Here is a 27,165-nt window from a genome sequence, read left to right on the forward strand (position 1 = left end):
ACCACCATCAAACAAACGGCATGGTGGAGAAGTTGAATGGAACTTTGGGGGCCATGATACATTGCTCTTTGCCTTCAGAGTTGTACCACATCCCAGTTTAGGGTTTTCCCCATTTGAACTTGTATGTGGCCGTGAGGTTAAGGGGCAATTACAGTTGGTGTAGCAGCAAAAGGAGGGATTTACACCTCTCCAGGAACTAACCTTCTGTGCTTTGTAACCAACCTACATAACACCCTCCGAACCTCTTTAGCCCTTGCTAAAGAAAACTTACAGGATGCTCAAAAAGAGCAAAAAGCCTGGTATGATAAACATGCCAGAGAGTGTTCCTTCAAAGTAGGGGAGCAGGTCATGGTCTTAAAGGTCCTCCAGGCCCATAAAATGGAAGCATGTTGGGAAGGGCCATTCATGGTCCAGGAGCACCTGGGAGCTGTTAATTATCTCATAGCATTCCCCACCTCCAACCGAAAGCATAAGGTGGACCATATTAATTCTCTAAAGCCCTTTTATTCCAGAGAATTAAAGGTTTCTCAGTCTACAGCCCAGGGAGGAGACGACGCTGTGTGGCCTGAAGGTGTCTACTATGAAGGGAAAAGTGCTGGTGGTGTGGAAGAGGTGAACCTCTCCATGACCCTTGGGCATATGCAGTGACAGCAGATCAAGGAGCTGTGCAGTAGCTACACACCGACATTCTCAGCCACCCCAGGACTGACTGAACAGGCATACCACTCCATTGACACAGGTAATGCTCACCCACTTAAAGTCCAACCTTACCGGGTGTCTTCTCAAGCTAAAACTGCTATAGATTGGGAGATCCAGGATATGTTACAGATGGATGTAATCTGCCCCTCTGGAAGTGCATGGGCATCTCCATTGGTTCTAGTTCCCAAACCAGATGGGGAGATATGTTTTTGCATGGACTACCGTAAGCTAAATGCTGTAACTCGCCCAGACAACTATCCCATGCCATGCACAGGTGAACTATTAGAGAAACTGGGACGGGCCCAGTTCATCTCTACCTTGGACTTAACCAAGGGGTACTGGCAGGTATCGCTAGATGAATCTGCCAAGGAAAGGTCAGCCTTCATCACACATGTCGGGGTGTATGAATTTAATGTACTCCCTTTCGGTCTGCGAAATGCACCCGCCACCTTCCAAAGACTTGTAGATGGTCCCCTAGCGGGATCTGGAGAATATGCAGTCGCCTACCTTGACAAGGTGACCATCTTTTCCGATTCCTGGGCAGACCACCTGGAACATCTACAAAAAGTCCTTGAGAGCATAAGGGAGGCAGGACTAACTGTTGAGGCTAAAAAGTGTCAAATAGGCCGAAAGAGAGTCACTTACCTTGGACACCAGGTGGGTCAAAGAACTATCAGCCCCCTATAGGTCAAAGTGGATGCTATCCAAAAGTGGCCTGTCCCAAAGTCAAAGAAACAGGTTTAATCCTTCTTAGGCTTGGCCAGTTATTACAGATGATTTGTACTACAATACAGCCAAATCGCCGCTCCACTGACAGATCTAACCAAAAAGAAACAGCCAAATGCTGTTCAGTGGACCAAAGAGTGTCAGAAGGCCTTTAACCAGCTTAAAGCGACTTTCATATCTGACCCTGTACTAAGGGCCCCAGACTTTGACAAACTGTTCCTAGTAACTACAGATGCGTCCGAGCGTGGTGTGGGAGCAGTTTTAATGCAGAAAGGACCAGATCAAGAATTCCACCCTGTCGTGTTTCTCAGGAAAAAACTGTCTGAGAGGGAAAGCAACTGGTCAGTCACTGAAAAAGAATGTTACGCCATTGTCTACGCCCTGGAAAAGCTACTCCCATGTGTTTGGGGAAGGCGTTTCCACCTGAAAACCGACCATGCTGCACTACAGTGGCTTCATGCCACCACAGGAAATAACAAAAAAATTATTCAGTGGAGTTTAGCTTTCCAAGATTTTGATTTCGACATCCAACACATCTCAGGAGCTTCTAACAAAGTGGCTGATGCACTCTCCCGTGAAAGTTTCCCAGATTCAACTGGTTAAAATCAGCCTTGAGATGTGCAAAATATTGTTAGTCTTTATGTACTTGGTAGTATATTTAGAGGTGCATGTGTCTTATTAACTCTGTTTTTTCCTAGAGCTCCAGGAAGAAACCCCAGCCAGCGTTTCACCCTAGCTGAGATTTGGGGGGGGCGTGTCATAAATATAAAGGGAAGGTAAACCTCTTTAAAATCCCTCCTGGCCACAGGAAAAATCCTCTCAGCTGTAAAGGGTTAAGAAGCTAAAGGTAACCTCGCTGGCACCTGACCAAAATGAGCAATGAGGAGACAAGATACTTTCAAAAGCTGGGAGGAGGGAGAAAAACAAAGGGTCTGGGTCTGTCTGGGTGATGCTTTTGCGGGAGACAGAACAGGAATGGAGTCTAGAACTTAGTAAGTAATCTAGCTAGGTATGTGTTAGATTATGATTTCTTTAAATGGCTGAGAAAATAGCTGTGCTGAATACAATGAATATTTCTGTCTGTGTGTCTTTTTTGTAACTTAAAGTTTTGCCTAGAGGGATTCTCTATGTTTTGAATCTAATTACCCTGCAAGGTATTCACCATGCTGATTTTACAGAGATGATTCTTTTTTTACTTCTATTAAAAGTGTTCTTGTAAGGAAACTGAATGATTTTTCATTGTTCTAAGATCCAAGGGTTTGGATCTGTGGTCACCTATGCAAATTGGTGAGGATTTTTACCAAACCTTCCCCAGGAAGTGGGGTGCAAGGGTTGGGAGGATTTTGGGGGAAAGACGTGTCCCAACTATGTTTTCTCAGGAACCCAGATAAAGTGTGGTGGTGGCGGTGGAAGTTTGTACCTTGGGGAAGTTTTAACCTAAGCTGGTAAAAGTAAGCTTAGGAGGCTTTCATGCAGGTCCCCACATCTGCAATGACCATGACAAGGTTGAGTTTGGGATCCTGACAAAAGGAAGCAAGGAGAGTAGCAAAACTTGGAACTTAGGACTTCAGAAAAGCAGACTCTGACTCTCTCCGGGAACTAATGGGCAGGATGAGAGGGAAATGAGTCCTGGAGAGCTGGCTCTATTTTAAAGAAGCCTTATTGAAGGTGCAGGAACAAACCATCCCGATGTGCAAAAAGAATAGCAATTACGGGAGGCTTCACAGAGAAAACTTCAGTAAGCTTAAGCAAAAAAAGGAAGTTTACAAGAAATGGAAATTTGGACAGATGACGAGGAGGAGTACAAAAATATTGCTCGAACACGCAGGGGTGTAATCAGGCAGGCCAACGCACATTTGGAGTTGCAGCTAGCAAGGGATGTGAAGGATAACAAGAAGGGTTTCTACAGGTATGTTAGCAAAAAGAAGAAGGTCAGGGAAAGTGTGGGACCCTTAGTGAATGGAGGAAGCAACCTAGTGACAGATGATGTGAAAAAAGTACTCAGTGCTTCTTTTTACCTCAGTCTTCACAGACAAGGTCAGCTCCCATCCGGCTGCACTGGGCAGCACATTCTGGGGAGGAGGTGAGCAGCTCTTGGTGGTGAAAGAACAGGTTAAGGGCTATTTGGAAATATTGTTGTTTCAAATTCATGCATTCTTTACGAATTTGTCACACAAATGGGGGGATAACTGCCAAGGTAACCCAGGAGGGGTGGGGGAGAAGTAGTAAAAACGCAAGTAGTCCACGCAAAAACGTATCTCCCCACCTGGTTTGGGAACTAGAACAACTGGAGATGCCCATGCACTTCCAGAGGGGCGGATTACACCCATCTGTAACATATCCTGGATCTCCTCTTCTATAGCAGTTTTAGCTTGAGGAGACATCCGGTAAGGTTGGACTTTAACTGGGTGAGCATTGCCTGTGTCAATGGAGAGGTATGCCCGTTCAGTTTGTCAAACTGAGAAACCTTTAATTCTCTGGAATAAAAGGGCTTTAGAGAATTAATATGGTCCACCTTATGCTTTCGGTTGGAGGTGGGGAATGCTATGAGATAATTAAGAGCTGCCAGGCGCTCCTGGACCGTGAATGGCCCTTCCCACCATGCTTCCATTTTATGGGCCTGGAGCGCATTTAAGACCATGACCTGCTCCCCTACTTTGAAGGAACGCTCTCTGGCATGTTTATCATACCAGGCTTTTTGCTCTTTTTGAGCATCCTGTAAGTTTTCTTTAGCAAGGGCTAAAGAGGTTCGGAGGGTGTTTGCAGGTTGGTTACAAAGTCCAGAAGGTTAGTTCCTGGAGAGGTGTAAATGCCTCCCATTGTTGCTTCACCAATTGTAAGGCCCCTTAACCTCACGGCCATATACAAGTTCAAATGGGGAAAACCCTAAACTGGGATGTGGTACAGCTCTGTAGGCAAAGAGCAACTGCTGCAACACTAAGTCCCAATCATTGGAGTGCTCATTTATGAATTTAGGAATCGTGGCCCCCAAAGTTCCATTCAACTTCTCCACCATGCCATTTGTTTTGATGGTGGTAAGGAGTGGCAACCAAGTGATTTACCCCATGAGCTTCCCAGAGGTTTTCCATAGTTCCTGCCAGGAAATTAGTCCCTGCATCTGTGAGTATGTTGGAGGGCCAACCTACCCTGGCAAAAATGTCTGCTAGTGCCTGGCACACACTTTTAGGCCTTGGGTTGCTTAGAGCTACTGCTTCTGGCCATCGGGTGGCAAAATCAGTGAAAGTCAGTATGGACTGCTTTCCTCTGGGGGTCTCTTTTGGAAAAGGACCCAGAATATCCACAGCTACTCGCTGAAATGGAACTTCAATGATGGGGAGTGGGTGGAGAGGGGCTTTGACCTGGTCTTGGGGTTTTCCCACTCTTTGGCATACTTCATAGGACCGGACATAGGTAGAAACATCCTTGGCCATTCCCTCCCAGTGAAATGACCCCTGAAACGGTCTTTGGTCCTGTTCACCGCAGCATGGCCACTAGGATGATCGTGGACTAAGCTCAAGAGCTTGGCCTGGTATTTAGTTGGAACTACCAACTGTCTCTGAGAATGCCAGTCTTCCTGGTGTCCACCAGAAAGAGTTTCCTTGTATAAAAGTCCTCTTTTTACAACAAACCTGGATGGATTAGAAGAGCTGAGAGGCGGTGGGTTGCTCCGTGCCGCCGTCCAAGCTCTCTGGAAGCTTTCATCTGCTTTCTGTTCGATCTGGAACTGTTCCCTTGATGCTGGAGACATCAGTTCCTCATTGGATTGTGGACCTATGTTTGGTCCCTCTGGAAGTGATGTAGGGGATGGGGCTGTTTCCGTTGACAGTGAACCACTCTCCGCTGGGATGCTCTGTTGGGGTTCAGGCTCCGGCTGAGCCTCTTGTGTAGGGTTATGGGCTACTGCCGGTTCAGGTTCGGTGGGGCCCTCTAGTGTTGAGGTTGCAAGTACTGGATTCAGTGCTGGCACGGGGTCTGGTGTTGGTTGTTCGGCTGGTTCCGGTTCTGGGACTGGTTCCGTCTGGGTCTCTGGGACTGGATCCACTACTGCTGTTGCAGACATTGGCCTGGGGTCCGGGTCCATCACCTCTGACCGGGTCCTGATATAAGTTTCCGGAACAGAGCTAGGCCTCCCAGCTTGTTTAGCCTGGCTGCAGGTGACCGTTCCCACCCTCTTGGCCTGCTTCAAATGATTGGCCAAGTCTTCCCCCAACAGCATGGGGATGGGATAATCATCATAGACTGCAAAAGTCCACATTCCTGACCAGCCCTTATACTGGACAGGCAACTTGGCTGTAGGCAAATCGAAAGAGTTGGACTTGAAGGGTTGAATTGTCACTTGGATCTCTGGGTTGATAAAATTGGGGTCCACTAAGGAAGCATGGATAGCTGACACTTGTGCTGCAGTGTCCCTCCACTTGGTGACCTTCTTCCCACCCACACTCACAGTTTCCCTCCGCTCCAAGAGTATCTGGGAGGTATTGGAGAGGTATCTGGGAGGTTGCTGGAGAACGGGGTGGTGGGATGATAAGTTGTCTGGAGGGTTCTTTGGGAGGTAGGTGGGGCCTTGGGCAGCCTCCAGGAATAGAGTGTGGTCTTTGGTTGTCGCTTCTGGACCTCGCTCCAACTGCGACCAGTTTTCTTCTTCTCTGCCACCTCTAACCATCTGGCTCCAATCTCTCCTGCCTTGATTACAGTTTTGGGCTTCCCATCTAGGATGTATCTTTCTATTTCCTCAGGAACACCCTCTAAGAATTGTTCCATTTGCATTAGGAAGGGCAAATTTACTGGAGATTCAACACCTGCTCCTGATATCCAGGCATCTCAATGTTTCCCAATGTGGTAGGCATGTCGGGTAAACGACATGTCTGGTTTCCACCTTAGGGCTCTGAACCTCCGACGAGAATGCTCGGGTGTTATCCCCATTCTGACTCTCACCTTGGATTTAAACGGTTCATACTTGTTCATGTGTTCTTTAGGCATTTCAGCTGCCACCTCAGCTAAGGGTCCACTGAGCTGCAGCCACAGCTCTACCATGTATTGGCAGGTAGAGATGCTGTACCCAAGGCAAGCCCTTTTGAAGTTTTCTAAGAAGGCCTCAGTATCCTCGCCTGCCTTGTAGGTGGTGAACTTTCTGGGATAGGAAGTGGTACCTTGAGAAGGATTGCTAGGGTTTGTTGGTATATTCTGTTGAGCCTTTATCTTCTCCATCTTCTCCACATGCTTCCTCTCTTTTTCCTTCTCCTCAAGTTCTTTGGCCCTTGCTTCCATAGCTCTCCTGTGAGCAGCCACTTGGTGTTGTTCTGCCTCTTTTGCTGCCTCACTTTCTTTGTCCTTTGCCTCCATCTCCTTGTCCCTTGCCTCCATCTCCCTCCTGTGGGCAGCCTCCTGTACCTCCTTCTCCAGCCGCATGAGTTCTATCTGTCTTTCATGTTCCTTTTAGAATCATAGAATATCAGGGTTGGAAGGGACCCCAGAAGGTCATCTAGTCCAACCCCCTGCTCAAAGCAGGACCAATTCCCAGTTAAATCATCCCAGCCAGGGCTTTGTCAAGCCTGACCTTAAAAACCTCTAAGGAAGGAGATTCTACCACCTCCCTAGGTAACGCATTCCAGTGTTTCACCACCCTCTTAGTGAAAAAGTTTTTCCTAATATCCAATCTAAACCTCCCCCACTGCAACTTGAGACCATTACTCCTCGTTCTGTCATCTGCTACCATTGAGAACAGTCTAGAGCCATCCTCTTTGGAACCCCCTTTCAGGTAGTTGAAAGCAGCTATCAAATCCCCCCTCATTCTTCTCTTCTGCAGGCTAAACAATCCCAGCTCCCTCAGCCTCTCCTCATAACTCATGTGTTCCAGTCCCCTAATCATTTTTGTTGCCCTTCGCTGGACTCTCTCCAATTTGTCCACATAAATGTTTTTTTTGTTTTTCATCAGCCTGAAATCTGGCTAATTCCGGCTTTTGTTGAGCCGTGGAGTCTGTCATCCTAACCTCTCTGTTTTTAACTAACTTTACACCCGAGGTTTAGAAATAAAACAAACAAAACTTGGCTTGTAAAATTTTGCTGTGCTGGAATAGGATACCTATTCTCTGATAGTAATTGCCAGCCTACAGAAAAATCCAAAAAAAAAAAAAAAAGACCCAAAAACTAACACTTATGTCTTCAGGCAAATAGGAAGAAATCTCCTCTAGTTGCTCTTAGGTTTGTGAAGACTTGTGAATTTCCCTGAAAGAGGTTAACTACTCTGCCTTTAGGAAGAGAAACTGCAGCTCCCAAAGACAATTCCCTTTTGTCTCTGCTCTGGCCCCAAAGCAAAGCAAAGCAAAAAAAAACCCAAACAAACAAACAAAAAAAAAAAACCCTTCCAACTAATTGCCAGTTGGAGACCTGCTTTCTAGCAGCACAAAGGATTTTAAAAATTTCCTTTTAAAATCTGTTTTTCTGGTTCAAAAAATCTCAAATTGATCTCAAAATGATTTCAAGTTAATCCCACCGCTCTGCCACGATGTCAAAGATCCTTCCCCACTCTGAGCTCTAGGGTACAGATTGGGGGACCTGCATGAAAACCTCCGAAGCTGACTTTTGTCAGCTTAGGTTAAAACTTCCCCAAGGTACAAACTATTTTACCCTTGGACTTCCACTGCCACCACCAAACTTTATCTGGGTTCCTGAGAAAATGTAGTTTGGACACGTCTTTCCCCCCCCAAATCCTCCAACCCTTGCACCCCACTTCCTGGGGAAGGTTTCGTAAAAATCCTCACCAATTTGCAAAGGTGACCACAGACCCAAACCCTTGGATCTCAGAACAATGAAAAAGCATTCAGTTTCCTTACAGGAAGACTTTTCATAGAAGTAAAAAAGAATCATCTCTGTAAAATCAGGATAGTAAATACCTTACAGGGTAATTAGAATCAAAACATAGAGAATCCCTCTAGGCAAAATCTTAAGTTACACAAAAAAGACACACAGACAGGAATATTCATTCTATTCAGCACAGCTATGTTCTCAGCCATTTAAAGAAATTACAATCTAACACATACCTAACTAGATTACTTATTAAAAGTTCTAGGACTCCATTCCTGTTCTGTCCCCGGCAAAAGCCTCACCCAGACAGACCCAGACCCTTTGTTTTTCTCCCTCCTCCCAGCTTTTGAAAGTATCTTGCCTCCTCATTGGTCATTTTGGTCAGGTGCCAGCGAGGTTATCTTTAGCTTCTTAACCCTTTACAGGTGAGAGGATTTTTCCTGTGGCCAGGAGGAATTTTAAAGGGGTTTGCCCTTCCCTTTATATTTATGACACAGGGGGCTTGAAGTCTCCCATGAGAACAAGGGCGTGAGATCTGGAAACTTCTGTTAGTTTTCTGACGAAAGCCTCGTCTACCTCATCCTCCTGGTCTGGTAGTCTATAGCAGACTCCCACCACAACATCACCATTGTTGCTCTCACCTCTAAACTTACCCCAAAGACTCTCAACAGGCTTTTCCCCAGTTCAGAGCAACTGGAGCTCTGAGCAATAGTACTGCTCTCTTACATACAGTGCAACTCCTCCACCTTTTCTCCCCTGCCTGTCCTTCCAGAACAGTTTATACCCATCCATGACAGTGCTCCAGTCATGTGAGCTACCCCACCAAGTCTCTGTTATTCCATTTACAGCATAGTTCCTTGACTGTGCCAGGACTTCTAATTTTTCCTTCCTGTTTCCCAGGCTTCTTGCGTTCCTATACAGGCACCTAAGATAACTACCGATTGCCCTGCTTTCACAGTAGGAATCAGGAGGCCACTCCTGTTGCACCCTACTCATTGCGTTTCCTCCCAGTATCCCACTTCCAAGCATACCACACTGCTTAGGTCACCGTCCTCCAGTGAACCTAGTTTAAATCCCTCCTCACTAGGTTAGCAAGCCTGCCTGTGAAGATGCTCTTCCCTCTCTTCGTTAGTTGGATCCCATCTCTTCATAGCAACTCTTCTTCCTGGAACAACATCCCGTGGTCGAAGATTCTCCAGCAGGGACCTGGAGACGGTCCTAGAGAAGATGTGGAGGCACAGAGATTGTGGGTGGGGGACCTAGCTACCAGTGCATCACTGAGATCTGTGTCTCACTTTGGGTATCTCTGGATCCTGGGTCCCCCTTGTCAATCCTCAGGGAGATGGAAAGAGACTTCCCATCCCGGAACAATCTGAAGGAAATTTCCATGTAAGGAGCCTTGTGGCAACTCCCTTCACTTCCCTGGCCTGCACCCTGAGTTTGTAATGTAGGACAGGGGGCTACTGAGGAGAAATCAGTCCCTATATTATTATTATTGTTGTTTTATGTTATATTATTTCAGCAAGATCACAGCTGAGACAGCATCATCCTTACCACTTGGCTGCACCCAACATAGCCCTGTGACTAATCGGAATCATATGAACAGTGATGACATTCCTAGATACCAGGAATAGGGTTACTTCCACCTGCCTCTGAAGCTTCTGGAACTGGCCACTGGATAGTTTCCTCCCAGTATCCCACTTTCCCACATACCACAAGGCTTAGATCACTGTCCCCCAGTGAACCTAGTTTAAATCCCTCCTCACTAGGTTAGCAAGCCTGCCTGTGAAGATGCTCTTCCTTCTCTTGGTTAGGTGGATCCCATCTCTTCATAGCAACTCTTCTTCCTGGAACAACATCCTGTGGTCGAAGAATCCAAAGCCACGTAGTCTGCAGTGGCCCAGTCAAGGTCATTCTTGGCAGTACATCGACACCCACGTGGAGAAGTACGAAGGGTTAGCGGTCCCAGGGCTTGATCAGTCTCAGTAGACGCTCTGTCACATCCTGAATTCTAGCTCCAGGCAAGCAGCACAGTTCTTGAGTCTCCCAGTCTGGACTGCAGGTGGAGGACTCCATCCCCCTTAGAAAGTTGTCCCCAAAACCCACCACTCATCTCCTCCTCGTGGAACCCCCATCCCTAGGACAATGCATCCCATGCCTTCCAGTTGATAGGGTTTCCTTCTGATCCCTTCCCTCAGATGGCTGTTCCAAGTTATTCTCCGCCATAGTACATGTGTAGAGAACCTGAAAATGGTTTCTTATCTCTATTTACAATGGTGTGGATGGGTTCTCCTCTTTCTTCTTCTGGAAGTAACATACTGCCTGTTTTCTTACCCATTCTGCACTGCCCTCTCTGATTCTCCAGCATGCTGTGCCTGCAATACCAAAAGCTGACTTCTATCCAGAAAGTCTTCATTTTCTCTTGTTACGCATTACACCTGGTAGGACACGCACACCAGTGCTGCGAATTACACCTGGTAGGACACGCACACAAGTGCTGCGAATTACACCTGGTATGACACGCACACAACTGCTGCGAATTATACCTGGTAGGACACGCACACAAGTGCTACGAATTATACCTGATAAGACACGCACAGTTCGAATCTAGGCTGAGGCACAGAAATAAAGTCCACAACTGCAGAGTTCCCAAAAAACACTAACTTTATTACACTCGAGCGTGGTGCCCCCCTGCTAGCGAGGAGGGGACCCTGAATGCAGATTATACAAAGGTTATATACCTTTTAGCAAAGCATGTTGCCCTCGTGCATTGGAAACCTTAGCCAATAAACAAACCCTTGTCTTATCTACCACCTATCCCTTCTTGGTGCATTCCTCGTGCTATACCAGTATGTTAATTACACAGCATGGTCCTAAAGCCATGCATCAGTAACTTTTATTATCAGGATGGGAGGCCTCACATCAAGGCCAAGAGACAGGGAGTTAGAGACTGACAAAAACCAGATACTGGGAGTCAAGGCAGGCTGGAGACAAGGAGGAGGATTTTCACAGGGATTCAGTATTTAAGGATTACTGCTCCTGGTGTATGATGTGCTGGCATTTAAACAATGGTGGGCCCCAAACCAAAATGGAGTCACATGTGCTAACTTTTCCTTAACACTCTGATGTAATGCAGGTTTCATACTTGGGTCTTGAGTCCTTTAACCTTCTCTTCCAATATGGAGGTCAGCCTGCACTTCACACAGACGGAGTCACTTCTATCCTCTGGGAGAGAGACAAACATGGCACATCCTATCCAGGTCACAACAGCTGATCGCTCACTATCCATAATGTGTTCCTTCTAAGAGCCTCTTCAGAAGTTGTAGTTACTGATCACAGAAGCCTGAAAGGCAACCCCCAGCCCAACATTCTGTGGGATCTCCCCCCAGGCAAACTCTCAGGCAAACTCCGTATATTTAGTTACTCTAACCAGCCTAGCCATCTCTGTGAGCCCCATCCACCTGTACAATGTCTCTTCAGCAGATCCTGTGGGCAGTGGCTACTGTGAGAAGCCCTGGAAGCACAACTCTGATAAACCTGTTTTAGCAGGGAGCTGGAGACCGTCCTAGAGAAGATGTGGAGGCAAAGAGATAATGGGTGGGGGACCTAGATACCAGTGGATGACTGAGATCTGTGTCTCACTTTGGGTATCCCTGGATCCTGGGTCCCCCTTTACAATCCTCAGGGAGATGGAAAGAGACCTCCTGTCCCGGGACAATCTTAAGGAAATTTCCATGTAAGGAGCCTTGTGGAATCTCCCTTCACTTCCCTGGCCTGCACCCTGAGTTTGTATGGTAGGACAGGAGGCTGCCGAGGAGAAATCAGGTCCTATATTATTATTATTGTTGTTTTATGTTATGTTATTTCAGCAAGATCACAGCTGAGACATCATCATCCTTACCACTCGGCTGCACACAACGTAGCCATGTGACTAATAGGAATCGTATGAAAAGTGATGACAGGCCGAGATACCAGGAATAGAGCTGGCACCACAGTCCAGTTGTGTAGCATCCCCTGTGATTTGGCCTCCTGCAGTTTGCCATTGGACATGACGGGAGTTAAAGCTGATGTACAGTAAGTCAAGCAGCTGAGGCTCCCTGTTGCCCAAGTGGCCCCCAGGGGAATGTGCCGGCAGGCTTCATAAAGGGAGATGCCTCTCGATCTAAACAGATACTGCCTGCAGCCTGTGCAGGCTTGCCGATGACTCCTTGTCGTTTAGGGTGAAGACCTCTAGTGTCAGCGGCTCCTCTTCTAGCAGGAACTGGGTACGTTGGCAGGTTTCACTGTCTTTAAAATGCGAAGTGAACGGGAACGGCTGGAAGCTGTTTCCATTGGCAGGTGTTCTGTGCAGCGGCAGAGGACTCAGACGGGCTGTCGGGGTCACTCAGTGACGGGGTTGGAGGGCAGGCAGCGCTAGGTAGCTTAGGAAGCCCTCCCCCACATCTGCTCATGCTGGGTGGTGGGTTGTTCAAGCTACACAGAAATCTGACATTCAAAGTGAGCTCAGACTGTTAAAACCTGATGCTCCAAGTCCGGATTTTTCAAGGGGTCATGTTTCTAGAGGTGCCGTGTGCTCTGGGCTATAACGGGGTTCAAAAAAGAACTCGATTATTTCATGGAGGACAGGTCCATCAATGGCTATTAGCAGGTTGGGCAGGGATGGTGTCCCTGGCCTCTGTTTGCCAGAAACTGGGAATGAGTGACAGAGGATGGATCACTTGGTGATTCCCTGTTCTGGTCATTCGCTCTGGGGCACCTGGCAGTGGCCACTGTCAGAAGACGGGACACTGGGCTAGATGGACCTTTGGTCTGACCCAGTATGGCCGTTCTTGTTTTTATGTTCCTAAGGGCCCAATCTTGCCGGTGGCTGAGCGAGATGAGACCCCATGGAATATCAGTGACTAGTTCACAAATCGCCTCAGGTATATTTGCTGCTGGAAATTTATTCAGCAAAAGCATTTTCAAAGGTTTTATTCTCTGGCTCGATTGTGAAAGCAGGAATTGAGAGCTGCGTTGTTCTATAGTAAGAGGTCTGATATGGCATGTATCTTTTACCTGACTGGCTGAGGGCTCCAACGTTTCTGCCCTGTAGATACCCCTCAGAGCTGCAGGGATACTGGCATCTCCACCCCCTCTCTGGCCTCTGAGTGCCAGACATCAGACCTTGTAGTTTTCCCTCTTCTGGGCTGGAATCCTGTGATCCTCCCACTCTCAGGCTGGGCTCTGGGCTACCACACACTGCGGGTCCACCGGGCTGGCCCTGCAGGTCTGAGTGCGTTTGGCACCTGTGGCTCTTCCCTCTGGGAGTCTGTGACCAGTGGTGAGAGGAGTGACCAGCCAGCCTTCTTGCCCCCAAATACTGTTTGATCTGAAGAGAAGGAAGAAAGTGTAACATGGGAGAATAAGAGGTTTTTTTCAAACGACAGTCTGTACATGTCTCTGAGTCCAAGCTCTCCCACTCTGTTGGGGACCCAGGCAGGCCGAGGGCCTTGAGACTTCCCCAGCCGTGTCTGTGCCTGTCAGCCTGAAGAGCTTCTGAGCAACAGCTGCCCCCCCTCTGGACAGACTCCCAGTGCTGGCAAAACAAGCTGTGTAACGTGGCTGGAGCCTGGAAATAGGCTCGTCCCAGCTTGTTGCTCCCGTGTTGTCTCTCAACCTTCCTGAAGTGCTCACTGAGCGATGGCTTTTCTTGAGCTGTTGCTTCTCTTCCTGCTTCTTTTTTATTAGCCTGCTGCTAAACTAAGATGAGCCAGACGAGTTTCTCCTAATATAGGTGGAGCACAAACATCCCAACACTTAACCCAATACAGCTCTACAGCAAACATCCCCAGAACTGGGTTTAACCCACACATTCATTATGGCAGCTCAGCTCCATAGATGTCACAGTGCCGTTCCCAGTGCTCCACATTTTATGAATACAGGACACAGGCAGCCAGAGAGCAATAGGCTACTTTCCTGTGGGAAATGAGGTTCCATTTCCCTGAATACTCATGCACTTGACTTTGAAATCCACGTCCGGCAAGCTCTCATCCTGGCTGAATCACAGGTGCTGGGGTTACCTTGTGCTAGTGAGTGAAAGCTCAAGGAATGAATAATTTCTATAGCAATCCCAATGCTTGTTCCTACTCCGGAGACAGGCTACAGACTGACAGAACAGAAGCTGAGGAGACCCAGTCAGCTATTAAACCAGGGACAGAGGAGCGACTAGACATTTGTTTGCTGCCAAGGGACTGAATGAGGGCTGAGATGCTGTCATTTTTTCAGGTTCTGAAGAAATCCAGATGACATAAAGTAGGTTTTAAGTCCCACTCTAACCTGAGAAATCATCTCTGAAAGCAGATCAGAGGGGAAAGAATGGGTTGGCAGGAGTGGACTAAAGTACAGATATGCAAATGGAATGCCAAAACTTTTCATCATAATACAAATATTACAAACCAAAGTTTCATAACATGCATCTCTAGCCAAAGCTGGCAGTAGAGTTGTTGGAATCGCTATAGGAAGGAGCACTGGTAACAGTTGGGGAAGAAATTATCTGATAAGGATTTGTGATGCCCCTATTGCAGGATAATTGTATGCGCTAAGAAGGATGGGAAAGGGTCATCTTAGTGGGTGGCCAACAGGGAATATGGCAGCAAGAGAGTATCTGAAGGCCCCTGATTATCCAACTACTTCCACTTAAATTTCCCCTAACCGCAATGAGTCTGTTATAACCCATGGAATACTGTTAACCGCACTTGGACTATGATTTACCCTCAAAACTGGCTTAAACTGGAAAAATTACTTATCACTGCAATATGTATGATTTTGTCCTTACAAGACATTGTTGGAAGGGTCTGTGGAAAAGTACCCATGCAGAAGAGTATTGTTTGAAAATGCCACCGAAAACCCTGGATAAGTCTGTTAAAGTGTATGGAAAACAGAGCAGCTTCCCACCCTGTGTGGGGCTATGCTGACTCTCCTGCTCGCAAAAAAATAAAAAAGCCTCAGGCAATTCTGATTCCTAAAACAAAGTGCAGTTAATTTTCCATGACACAGTTAATGGCCTTTGTTTTAGAAACTATTTCAGAAGTACTCCACATCCTGGTTGCAATAGGTTTGTGCTATTAATTGTTTTGTTCAGTGAACCACTGTATGACACTATCTCCTGGTAACTCACAAGAAGCTGTTTCTAACACATACATTAAGGTCCTGCATTCATTTACTCTGCAAGTCTTGTGCAAGGCTTTCCAAACAGCCCTGAGAGAACAGAACTGTTGGCCTGTGTTTCTGCAAAGAGCAGAGCCGCGGTGCAGCAAAGGGGAGTGCAATAGAGGTTGTCTATAATTTACGCCCATCGACTGTTACGCACTCATGGTTGAAGTAATTTGCACTCTCAGCTGGATATTAGTGCACAACTAGTGTTTGCATTATTCACCCATTTGTGAAGCCAACCCTTCCCCCCAGCTGAAGTAACTGTCAGTCTTATCTTTTAACTTGCCTGATATCCACAGATCCTTGCACGGGGAGATGATGCAGTTCCTGTGAGGATGAAGAGAAACTTGTTGGATGATTGAATTCTCTGGAATCAGTCAATGCTGACCAGGCAAAGCACTTCAATTTCTCTTGGAGGGATTCTTGAGAGTCAGGGTGTATCACCAAGAGCATTTGGTAAGGGAGAGTTAACAGAGTTCAGTTCTGATCGAATTTATACATTTATATCTGGAGTGATGCAGTTGAAGTCACTGTTACTGAAATCAGAACCTGTCCCTGCGAATTGATCCCATGTGCTACAAAGAGGCAGTGGCAGAATTTTGACTCTGAGGAGTTGTCATAAACATACAGCTGAGGGTAGCCTAGAATTCCTCCTTACCTGTAAGGGGTTAAGATGAGCAAAAGGACCAATGGGGAAAGAAGATATTTTCAATTCGGGGTTGGGGGGGTGAAGAAGGCTTTGTTTGTGGTCTGTGTTCTGTGTTCTCTGGGGAAGCGGAGAAGCATTAGGTCAGAAAACTGCTTCTCCTAAAATCATCTTAAAATGAGTCTCAGTATTGCAAAAAGAGTAAGTAAATAAGGCAAGGTGTGTTAGATTATCTTTTGTTTTTAGCTTGTGAATTTTCCCTATGCTTAGAGGGAGATTTATCCCTTTTTTCTGTAACTTTAAAGTTTGACCTAGAGGAGAATCCTCTGTGTTTTGAATCTGATTACCCTGTAAAGTTACCTTCCACCCTGATCTTACAGAGGTGCTTCTTTTACTTCTTTATAATAATGTTCTGTTTTTGAAGAATCTGGTTTACCTATTTGGTTGGTAGATTATTCTCAAGGCTCCCCAGAAAAGGGGGAGATAGGACTTGGGGGGATATTTTAAGGAAACAGGAACTCCAAGTGGTCCTTTTCCTGAATCTTTCTCTAACTCACTTGGTGGTGGCAGCAGCACCCATCCAAGGACAAGGAAGGATTTGTGTCTTGGGGAAGCGTTTAACATAAGCTGGTAGAAAAAAGGTTCGGGGGTCCTTCATGTGGGTCCCCAGATCTTTACCCTAGAGTTCAGATTAGGGAAGGAACCTTGACAGGAGTGGAGAAAGTGAAAAAGAATGTATATAATGAGGCAATGGAACACATTTACAAATAGCTTCAATGGAGGACAGATAATACAATGACCGCTTTCACCATGCACTTGCCATGTGTTTATGCACGTGTCATGATACAATGGGCCACACTCAGAAATGAAGGGCCAGAAAGGGTGACTGTGTGAAAGTTACAACTGTAAAATCACAGTTATCAAATAGGCTGCGGAACTCCCAGCCACAAGATATCACTGGGGATCAAAGCATGCAGGATTCAAAGAGGGACTGGATGCTTATAGGGGTAATTGGAAAATCCAATTTCATTAGTGAGCATTTTTTTTTAGAAAAGGCTTGGAAGGGCTCTAAACCCTCCTGATTTATACCACAATATATGGGTAACTTGTGGGTGTCAGGGGGAAACTTTCTCTGAGCGCTGGTCATCTCATAGCTCCCTATTGCAGGGTTTCTTCCACCTGCCCCTGAAGCTTCTGGAACTGGCCACTGGATAGTGCACTAGATGGACTCAAGTCTGATCCAGTCTGGCAAAGCCTATCTTCCCATTAATTGGGTAAATCCAAGAGTATGTTTTTGCTGATCTTTTTTGAACTCCTGGGAATCTCTAGACTTGCACTCAGAGAAGAAAGATATCTAGTTAAATATCAGATAGTCTTCTGTTCTTTTACTTTTCAGGAAGAAATGTTGAAAACTCCTTGAACCTGCCCAGTCCATTATGTCAGCTGTCAATCATACCAAATTCCAATTTACAATTTTCCTTCTCACCGGAATACCTGGAAAGGAAGATGTCTATCTCTGGATCTCTATCCCCTTCTGCTTAATGTATGTTATTTCAATAGTAGGAAATTCAGTCATTCTGTTCATTATAAAAACAGATCCAAGCCTCCATGAGCCCATGTATATTTTCCTTTCCATGTTGTCCATCACAGACCTTGGCTTATCAATTTCTACCATACCAACGATACTGGGCATGTTCTTGTTCAACTCTAGGGAGATCAGCCTTGATGCCTGTTTTGCCCAGCTGTTCTTCATCCACTTGCTTCAAAGTATGGAATCCTCCTTCCTCTTGTTGATGGCCTTTGACCGCTTCATTGCAATCTGTCACCCACTGAGATATGCCTCCATCTTAACTCCATGGAGGTTATCCAAAATGGGACTGCTGTGTGTGCTAAGAGGTGTAGTCGTAGTATTACCACTCCCTTTTCTGCTGAAACGGTTCCAATACTGTCGAACTAATATTCTCTCCCATTTCTACTGCGTACATCAGGAGGTCATGAACCTGGCTTGTTCGGATATCACAGTCAACAATGTCTATGGCTTGTCTTCTCTATTCTTAACTTTCGGGTTGGACTCGTTGCTCATCTTCCTCTCTTATGTGATGATCTTCAAAACAGTGCTGAATGTCGTGTCCCATGCGGAGTGTCTCAGGGCCTTGAACACCTGCGTTTCCCACCTCTGTGCCGTCCTGCTCTTCTACATACCAGAGATTGGCTTGTCTGTGATACACAGATTTGGGAATAGCTCTTCTCACTTGCTTCAGTTTGTCCTGGGCTACTTCTATCTGCTGGTCCCACCCCTAATGAACCCCATCGTGTACAGCGTGAAAAGCAAACAACTTCGTGCAAGGATAATCAGGGTGTTCATCAACTGAAGGGTCAGTTCCTCACGCTGCTCCCATATTAGTGACCTGGGAGTCAAAAAACACAGGCCACAGCCATCTATTCCATCCTGGACCCTAACATCTGAGACAAATAGACACAAATCTGACATCAGGAATCATAACATTCAAAAACCGGAAGGAGAACACTTCAACCTCTCTGGCCACTCAGTAAAAGATTTAAGGGTGGGAATTTTGCAACAGAAAAGCTTGAAAAACAGACTCCAACGAGAAACTGCTGACCTTGAATTAATGTGCAAACTAGATACCATGAACTTGAGTTTGAATAGAGATGGGAGTGGCTGGGTCATTACACATATTGAATCTATTTCCTTAACTTAAGTATCCTCACACCGTCTTGTCAACTGTCAAAATGGGCCATCTTGATGATCACTACAAAAAGTTTTTTTCTCCTGCTGATAATAGCTCATCTTAACTAATTAGCCTCTCACAGGTCCTATGATGACTTCCAACTTATCTGTTTGTATATATCTATCAATATCTTACTATATGTTCCATTCTATGCATCCGATGAAATGGGCTGTAGTCCACAAATGCTTATGCTCTCATAAATCTGTTAGTTTCTAAGGTGCCGCAAGTACTCCTGTTCTTTTTATCTGAGAAGACAGGCACTACTGATCTCCACTTTTTAGAGAGAGGTCCAGATGGGGTCTAAGGCCCAGAGCAAGGGGAGAGGGACTGGCGAGGGAGGAGAGTGCAGTCGGGAAAGGAAACCAAGGCCGGAAGCAGCATTTACAAAGTGACGCTGGTCATGGAGAGCGAGGGGAGCGGTGGGATGTTGGCCCATAAAGAGCCGTATCGGTGGCTACCCCAAACTCAGAATTCCTGTTGATACAGTCAGTAAAGAGAAGAGACGTGCATGTTGTTTCCAGTTACACCTGGCCTGTCCCTCTACCGTCTCTGCCTAAACATCCAGGGGCCATGAGAAAAGCTGCAGAGTTCTTCTCTTGTTGCAGTCCTGGCCCTTCCTGAGCGCTCTGGGTGCTGCATTCATGGGGCTGCACCAGCTGTGGACAGGGGCTACGACTTGGGCAGAGACATCCACCCTTCCGCGACACCTTCAGCCAGATTCTTGTTTCTGAGTGGTGTCAGAGACTTGATTTACACAGGAGCCCCAGGAGAAGCCATTCATGCATCCCCTCCCCTACTGATGGCTCTGCACACTGCACAACCACTGAGCCCTCTTCCCACAGAGGCAGAGCAGAACTATTTGTGTGAGTGAGGGTCTGACACACACGAGTCCTGCCAAGAGACTCAGGCCCAGTTTCTCTCCCCTTCCTCCGATTTGTCCTTCCCCAGGTGATTGGAAAGTGGTGGAAATGCATCTCAACTCCCCCAGGGAGGCACGGCTAGCTCCTAGCTCATGCAGTTTTGGGTGACCACCTAGTCAAAAGGTAAAAGCAAGACACATGAAGGAGTCTTGCCTCCCTGTGACCCTGCCCCTGCCCTTCTTCTCCCCCCTGAGGTTCCACCCACTCCTCCTCCTCTTCCTCTAAGGCCTTTGCTCCATCTTTCCCCCCACAAGGCTTCATGCTCTGCTCCTCCTCTTCTCCTTGAGAGCCCTCCTCCTAGTCTTCCTGAAAGATAGAGCTAGGCTGTGTTAAGTGCCACCCAGGAATCCTGGCCCACCGTGGGGAACCATGGACCCCCTATCTGCCCTGGGCATGGGGAGGCAAGAGGAGGAACAGAGGCTGGAAAACAGTCCCCATCCCATGACTCTGACTCCCCACAGGTAGCAAAATGGAGTTTAGTGTAAGCTTAGATTAAAACTTCCCCAAGGTACAAATTAATTTTATCCTTTGCCCCTGGATTTCCACTGCCACCACCAAACTTTACTGGGCTTACTGGGAAATGTAGTTTGGACACGTCTTTCCCCCCCAAATCCTCCCAACCCTTGCACCTCACTTCGTGGGAAAGGTTTGGTAAAATCCTCACCAACTTCCATAGGTGACCACAGACCCAAAACCTTGGATCTTAGAACAATGAAAAAGTATCCAGTTTTCTTACAAGAAGACTTTTAATAGAAGTAAAGGAATCACGTCTGTAAAATCAGGATGGTATATTCCATACAGGCTAATTAGATTCAAAACACAGAGAATCCCTCTAGGCAAAACCTTAGTTTACAAAAAAACACAAAAAACAGGAATACACATTCCCTCCAGCACAGCGAATTTCACAAGGCAAAACAAAGAAAACCGAACTCATTTTCTAGCTAGATTACTAACTAACTTTACAGGAGTTGGAAGGCTTGCATCCTTGATCTGTTTCCGGCAAAGGTATCACACAGACAGACAAAAGCCTTTCCCCCCCCTCCAGGTTTGAAAGTATCTTGTCCCCTCATTGGTCATTTTGGGTCAGGTGCCAGCCGGGTTACCTGAGCTTCTTAACCCTTTACAGGTAAAAGGACTTTGCTTCTGGCCAGGAGGGATTTCGTAGCACTGTATACAGAAAGGTGGTTACCCTTCCCTTTATATTTATGAAGGGAAGGGTAACAACTCATCAGTTGGTTCACCCTCTATAACACTGATAGAGAGATATTCAAAGCTGTTTGCCTCCCTGCCCAGGTATTAATACATACTTTGGGTCAATTAAAAAGTGAAAAGTGATTGTATTAAATACAGAAAGTAGGATTTAAGAGGTTCCAAGTAGTAACAGATAGAACATCTTGTGGGTGGAGATCCCCTCCACTCCCCTAGACAAAGTCCAGCTGCAAAATGGAGTTTTGGGGTCCCCCGGGCAAGTCACATGTCCACGCATGACTGAGTTCCCTATCAGCCAAGCCACATTCCTGGGAAAGCCCAGATGTGGATCGCATCTCCTAGTTCATTGTTGGCATAAGGGCTTCTTGATCGGGCACTGACTGAGAATAATCTTTTCTCACGAAGCTGACCAATTGCTTCACTGAAACCTACTCAGAATTAAACAAGTATGCAGCCAATATTCATAATTTCAAATACAGAAATGAGACATGCATACAAACAGGATTAATAGATTCAGTAGATCATAACCTCTACAGAGGCAATAAAACCTGTTTATACGTAGCTTCAATGCAGGACAGCTAAATAGAATCACTGTTTTCAGCTATATAGAATGACTCTTTTCACTGCACTTGCCATGTCTTTACCATCTGATACATATGATACAACGGGTCACACTCAGAAGTGGAGGGCCAGAAAGGGTGTCTTTAGGAAGGTCGCAACTGTACAATCACACAGTGCTCAAGTAGGCTGTGGAACTCAAAGCCACAAGATACGAATGGGGCCAAGGGCTAAGTATGATTCAAAGAAGGACTGGAGGTTGATATGGGTAACCAGAAAATCCAATTACAGTCATGAGGATTTGTTTTTTAAAGTCTTGGAAGAGCTCTAAACCTTCCAGATTTACATCACAAAATATGCCTAACCAGTTGGTGTCAGGGGGACACTTTTCCTGGGAGCAGGTTATCTCATAGCTGCCTATTGCAGGGCTTCTTCCACTTTCCTCTGTATCATCTGGAACTGGTCATTGGATACTGGGCTAGATGAAGTGCGGGTCTGATCCACTCTGGCAGTGCCTATCTTCCTATTGGTGCTGCAAATCCAACGATATGTATTTGTTGATCTTCCTTAAGCTCCTGAAAGTCTCTCAAGTGCCACAGAGAGCAGAAAAATGTCTCATTAAATATCATCTAGTCTCCTGTTCTTTTTTATTTTAGGAAGTAAATCTCAAAACTCTTCGGAATGGCCCAGTCCATTATGTCAGCTGCGAATGAAACCGTATTCAACTCTGCAGTATTCCTTTTCACTGGGATACCTGGGCAGGAAGATGTCCATATCTGGATCTCTATCCCCTTCAGCTTAATGTACGCTATTTCGATATTTGGAAATTCAGTCATTCTGTTCATTATAAAAACAGATCCAAGCCTCCATGAGCCCATGTACATTTTCCTTTCCATGTTGGCCGTCTCAGACCTTGGCTTATTGATATCCACCACACCGACAATCCTGGGCATATACTTGTTTAACTCTAGGGAGATCAGCCTTAATGCCTGTTTTGCCCAGCTGTTCTTCATCCACTTTCTTGCAAAAATTGAATCTTCTGTACTCTTGTTCATGGCCTTTGACCGCTTTGTTGCCACCTGTAACCCACTGAGATATGCCTCCATCTTAACTCCACCGAGAATAGCCAAGATGGGGTTGGTGTTTGTGGTAAGAGGGGTGGCTGTAGCATCACCATTCCCCTGTCTCCTGAAAAGGTTCCAATACTGTCGAGCCAACGTCCTCTCGCATCCCTACTGCCTGCACCAGGATGTCATGAAGTTGGCTTGTTCAGATATCATAGTCAACACCATCTACGGCATGTTTACTACAGTTTTCACATTGGGGTTGGACTCGCTGCTCATCTTCTTCTCTCATGTGATGATCCTCAAAACAGTGCTGAGCATCGCATCCCACACGGAGTGCCTCAGGGCCCTGAACACCTGCTTCTCCCACATCTGTGCCCTCCTGCTCTTCTATATACCAGACATTGGCCTGGCTGTGATACACAGATTTGGGAATAGCTCTTCTCACTTACTTAGGATTCTCCTGGGATACGTCTACCTGCTGGTCCCGCCCCTGATAAGCCCAATCGTGTATAGCGTGAAAAGCAGACAACTTCGTGTTAGGATAATCAGGGCCTTCATCAAATGAAAGGTCAGTTCTTCACCCAGCTCCAGCATGTGTGAAAGAAGAGAGAAAAAACATGAGTGACGGCAATGGCCACCTATTCCATCCTGGTTCCTATTTCCCTGAGGCTGCTCTCTTTGCCTCATCTCTTCCCCCAAGGCCCCACCCGTACTATTCTCCTTTAACTGAGACTTTGCTCTCTCTTCTGGCTGCAAGCCAGAGCTGGGCCGTGGTAAGAGCTGCCCAGACAACCACAGCCACTGTGAGCTGCCCCAGACTCCCCACATTTTACCCCCAAGGATGTACAAGTCAGGGAAAGTGAACAGTCTGGAGCTCCTCACAGCAGCCAGTGCTCCCGGAGCAGCTCTTACCATAGTCTGACTCAGGTCTGCATGTAAGGCGGAGCATCAGGGAAAGTGGAGAAGCAGGAGGCAGGGCTTAGTGGGAAGAGATGGGATACAGGGTGGGGCTTCAGGGGAAAAAGGAGAGTAGGGGATATGGCAAGTCTGAAACAAATGTCACCCCAGCAAGCAAGATGGTGGGGATGTTCCTGAGTAAAGGAGGAAGATGGGGCTGGAGGATCGGAGAGCCTGTGTTTTGGAGAAGACTAAATTAATGTGACCCCACAAAGGGGGCTCCTCTTTTAAGTATCCCAGGCTGAGAGTAAGCCACTGCAAGAATCTCAGAGGGAAGGTCAGCGTGCCTTCAGGGCCACCTCAGGCCTGAACGAGGCACCCTAAGGTGGCATCTGTGCTCAGCGACTTAGCCAGAGTGTGCTGTGTTCTAAGAAGCTGTTACCAATGGGAGTATGTGTGAAGTTATTGACATGAACTGTGACCGTATTGATCATTGTTGCAACCAAGGTCTTATGGTGGCACCAAATATGGTAAAGCTTGTTGTGTAAGGTGTCTATGGAAAGGTTATGATTTGCTGGGGATGATCATGCTGTCTGTATGCATGTATTGCTGTTGTACTTAAAGTTATATGTATTGGTTCTATGCTGTCTGTATTCCAAACTTGCGCTATACTTCTGGGTGACACCCCAGACAATTTGGCATTAGCAGTACCTAGCCTGCTTGATGGCCAATCATCAGCTGTACAATTGACCCTTTGAAAGAAGGCAGGTACACTTTGTGACTCAGCGAGGAAGGCAGGGACATGCCTATGGACAGAACTGGTTTTACCATGCCCTGTGCTGGGAAGCTTGTGTTTGGAATCAGAGACTATAAAAGGCAGCTGCATCTTCTCCATTTTGTCTTCAATCCTGCTCCTTACCCCGGAGGAACTTTGCTACACTGAAGCTCCTAATAATGGCCTGAATGACCCACCCAAGCTGTGGATGGACTCCAGAGACTTGATTTGAGCCTGCAGTTTATTCCATCACTGCTGCAAGCCTGAACCAAGAACTTTGCCATTGCTGTATGTAATTGATTACTTTGACCAATTTTAGCTCTCATCTATATTTCTCTCTTTTATGAATAAACCGTTAGGTTTTAGATTCTAAAAGATTGGCAACAGCATAATTTGTGGGTAAGATCTGACTTTTATATTGACCTGGGTCTGGGGTTTGGTCCTTTGGGATCAGGAGACCCTTTTTCCTTTCACTGGGGTGTTGGTTTTCATAACCATTCATTTCCATAAGCAGTGATGCTAGCGGTGATACTGGGAAACTGGAGTGTCTGAGGGAATTGCTTAAATGATTTCTGGTTCGCGAGTGGGGTAAAACCGAAGTTCTCTGTGTTTGCCTGGTTTGGTGTGCCTTAGTTGTGAAGGACCCACAGCCTTGGGCTGTGACTGCCCTGCTCCAAGCAATTTGTCCTGAATTGATACTTTCAGAGGTGTCCCGTCAGAGGCCGCATTGCTACAGCATGCCAGCTCAGCCCCCAGGCTGCCCTAAACTCCACTGCGGTAGGGTGAGAACAGGCCAGTGAATCAAACCTCTCCTTACCATCCTCAATCTCCACAGCGCAGAGGGGAGATCTGCTGGTATAGCAGAGAATCCAGCCAGGCCTGTCACCACTCTGGTGACTGGAAGTCTGGTTCTGTGCTCCAGACACTGCTCTGTGACTCAGGACTGCTGGGTTTGCTTCCCTTGCCATGTGTCACCATGGCCAAGCCATTGGCTGTCTCTCAGCCTCTGCACAGGTGGATAAGAGCCCTGCCCTGCCTCACAGCAGTGGCGAGACATTCCAGGTGCTCAGACACTCTGAGACCCTAAGATCAGGGCGGTGTCAGGGTTCCATAGAGCATCACCTCTGACATTTGTTGATAAAAGGCTTCTTACAACAGCCTCCTGTGACAGCTGGCCTCTGGGAAGCCCCATGATTCCAGCACCTTAGTGTCTGCAACACATTTGGGGGTGCTCGGGGCTGAGAGTGAAGGGTCGGTAGTGGATTTCTGAGGGGAGTGATGGAGTGTCACAGGGATACCAGGAGTTTCAGCACAGTCACCCGATTGGTATTTGCAACCCGTTGAGGCTCAATGGGTCTAACTGCCAAACAGTGGAGCAAGTGTCACTGGGGCCTCATCTTAGATGTCTGGCTGAGAGAAAGCAGTCTCGGGGCAAAAGTCAGTTTCACACCTCAGCTCTGTAACATGGACATGGCTGAGCACTGTGGTGACTGGGCCCAGGCTCACACAGGTTTCAGCAAAGGCTGCTTCCACAAGAAAATGGCCAAAAGATGGGAAGATGCTCTCATAGACACAGGGTAACTAAGCTGTGTCCCAAGAGCTCCTTGGCTTTCCAAAAGAACGTAAGATGGGCCAGCTCTGTTCCTCTATCTCCAGAGCAAACCCTGTCTAACTTAGTTGGTAGAGAGATGTGAGATGGATGAGTGTAGATGTGTGACAGCTGCCTGTTATTTTAAAACCATTTTCTCTAATGCTTTGTGCTATTTGACAATAAACCGTCTACTTTGAAGGAGGCTGGGTTGGACTATGTAGTGCTGGTCACAAAGCCCCCTAAAGGGAAGGGATTGTGCTGTCCTACTCTCCTGCTGTGTGGGGCTATGCTGACTCTTTAAAATAAAAAAAGCCTCAGGCAATTCTGATTCCTAAAACAAAGAGTGGTTAATTTTCAGTGACACAGTTAATGTCCTTTTTAGAAACTATTTCAGAAGTACTCCACATCCTGGTTGCAATGGGTTTGTGCTATTAATTGTTTTGTTCAGTGAACCATTCTATGATACTATCTCCTGGTAACTCACAGGAAGCTGTTTCTAACACATACATTAAGGTCCTGCATTCATTTACTATGCAAGACTTGTGCAAGGCTTTCCAAACAGCCCTGAGAGTACAGAACCGCTGGCCTGTGTTACTGCAAAGAGCAGAGTCGAGGTGCAGCAAAGGGGAGTGCAATAGAGGTTGTACATAATTTACACCCATCAACTGTTACGCATTCATGGCTGAAGTAACCTGCACACTCAGCTAGGTATTAGTGCACAACTAGTGTTTGCATTATTCACCCATTTGTGAAGCCAACCCTTCCCCCCAGCTGAAGTAACTGTCAGTCTTATCTTGTAACTTGCCTGATATCCACAGATCATTGCACGGGGAGATGATGCCGTTCCTGTTAGGGTGAAGAGAATCTTGTTGGATGATTGATTTCTCTGGAATCAGTCAATGCTGACCGGGCAAAGCACTTCAATTTCTCTTGGAGGGATTCTTGAGAGTCAGGGTGTATCACAAAGAGCATTTGGTAAGGGAGAGTTAACAGAGTTCAGTTCTGATCGAATTTACACATTTATATGTGGAGTGCTGCAGTTGAAGTCACTGTTACTGAATTCAGAACCTGGCCCTGCGAATTGATCCCATGTGCTACAAAGAGGCAGTGGCAGAATTTTGACTCTGATGAGTTCTCATAAACATACAGCTGAGGGTAGCCTAGAATTCCTCCTTACCTGTAAGGGGTTAAGAAGCTCAAATAACCTGGTTGGCACCTGAGCAAAAGGACCAATGGGGAAAGAAGATATTTTCAAATTGGGGTTGTGGGGAGGGGGGTGGAAGAAGGCTTTGTTTGTCTCAGTATTGCAAAAAGACTAAGTAAATAAGGCAA

The 27,165-nt window shown here is 46.6% G+C and overlaps 2 protein-coding genes across 2 annotated transcripts; both read left to right on the forward strand.

The window, feature by feature from the left end:
• The first annotated feature begins 17,502 nt into the window (after positions 1 to 17,502).
• LOC140896926 (olfactory receptor 51G2-like) lies at positions 17,503 to 18,438 on the forward strand. The gene has a single exon (XM_073309119.1). The coding sequence runs from the start codon at positions 17,503 to 17,505 to the stop codon at positions 18,436 to 18,438; it is 936 nt and encodes a 311-aa protein (XP_073165220.1).
• Positions 18,439 to 22,199: 3,761 nt separating this feature from the next.
• On the forward strand, positions 22,200 to 23,135 carry LOC140896977 (olfactory receptor 51G2-like). The gene has a single exon (XM_073309247.1). It carries the CDS (start codon positions 22,200 to 22,202, stop codon positions 23,133 to 23,135), a length of 936 nt encoding a protein of 311 aa, XP_073165348.1.
• The last annotated feature ends 4,030 nt before the right edge of the window (positions 23,136 to 27,165 follow it).

Source organism: Lepidochelys kempii, chromosome 1 (assembly GCF_965140285.1).
Source record: "Lepidochelys kempii isolate rLepKem1 chromosome 1, rLepKem1.hap1, whole genome shotgun sequence".
Lineage (NCBI taxonomy): Eukaryota > Metazoa > Chordata > Testudines > Cheloniidae > Lepidochelys > Lepidochelys kempii.

Bases quoted from the DNA above. Each gene is read 5' to 3' on its own strand.
- LOC140896977 (XM_073309247.1), top strand. From the start codon at position 22,200: ATGTCAGCTGCGAATGAAACCGTATTCAACTCTGCAGTATTCCTTTTC.
- LOC140896926 (XM_073309119.1), top strand. From the start codon at position 17,503: ATGTCAGCTGTCAATCATACCAAATTCCAATTTACAATTTTCCTTCTC.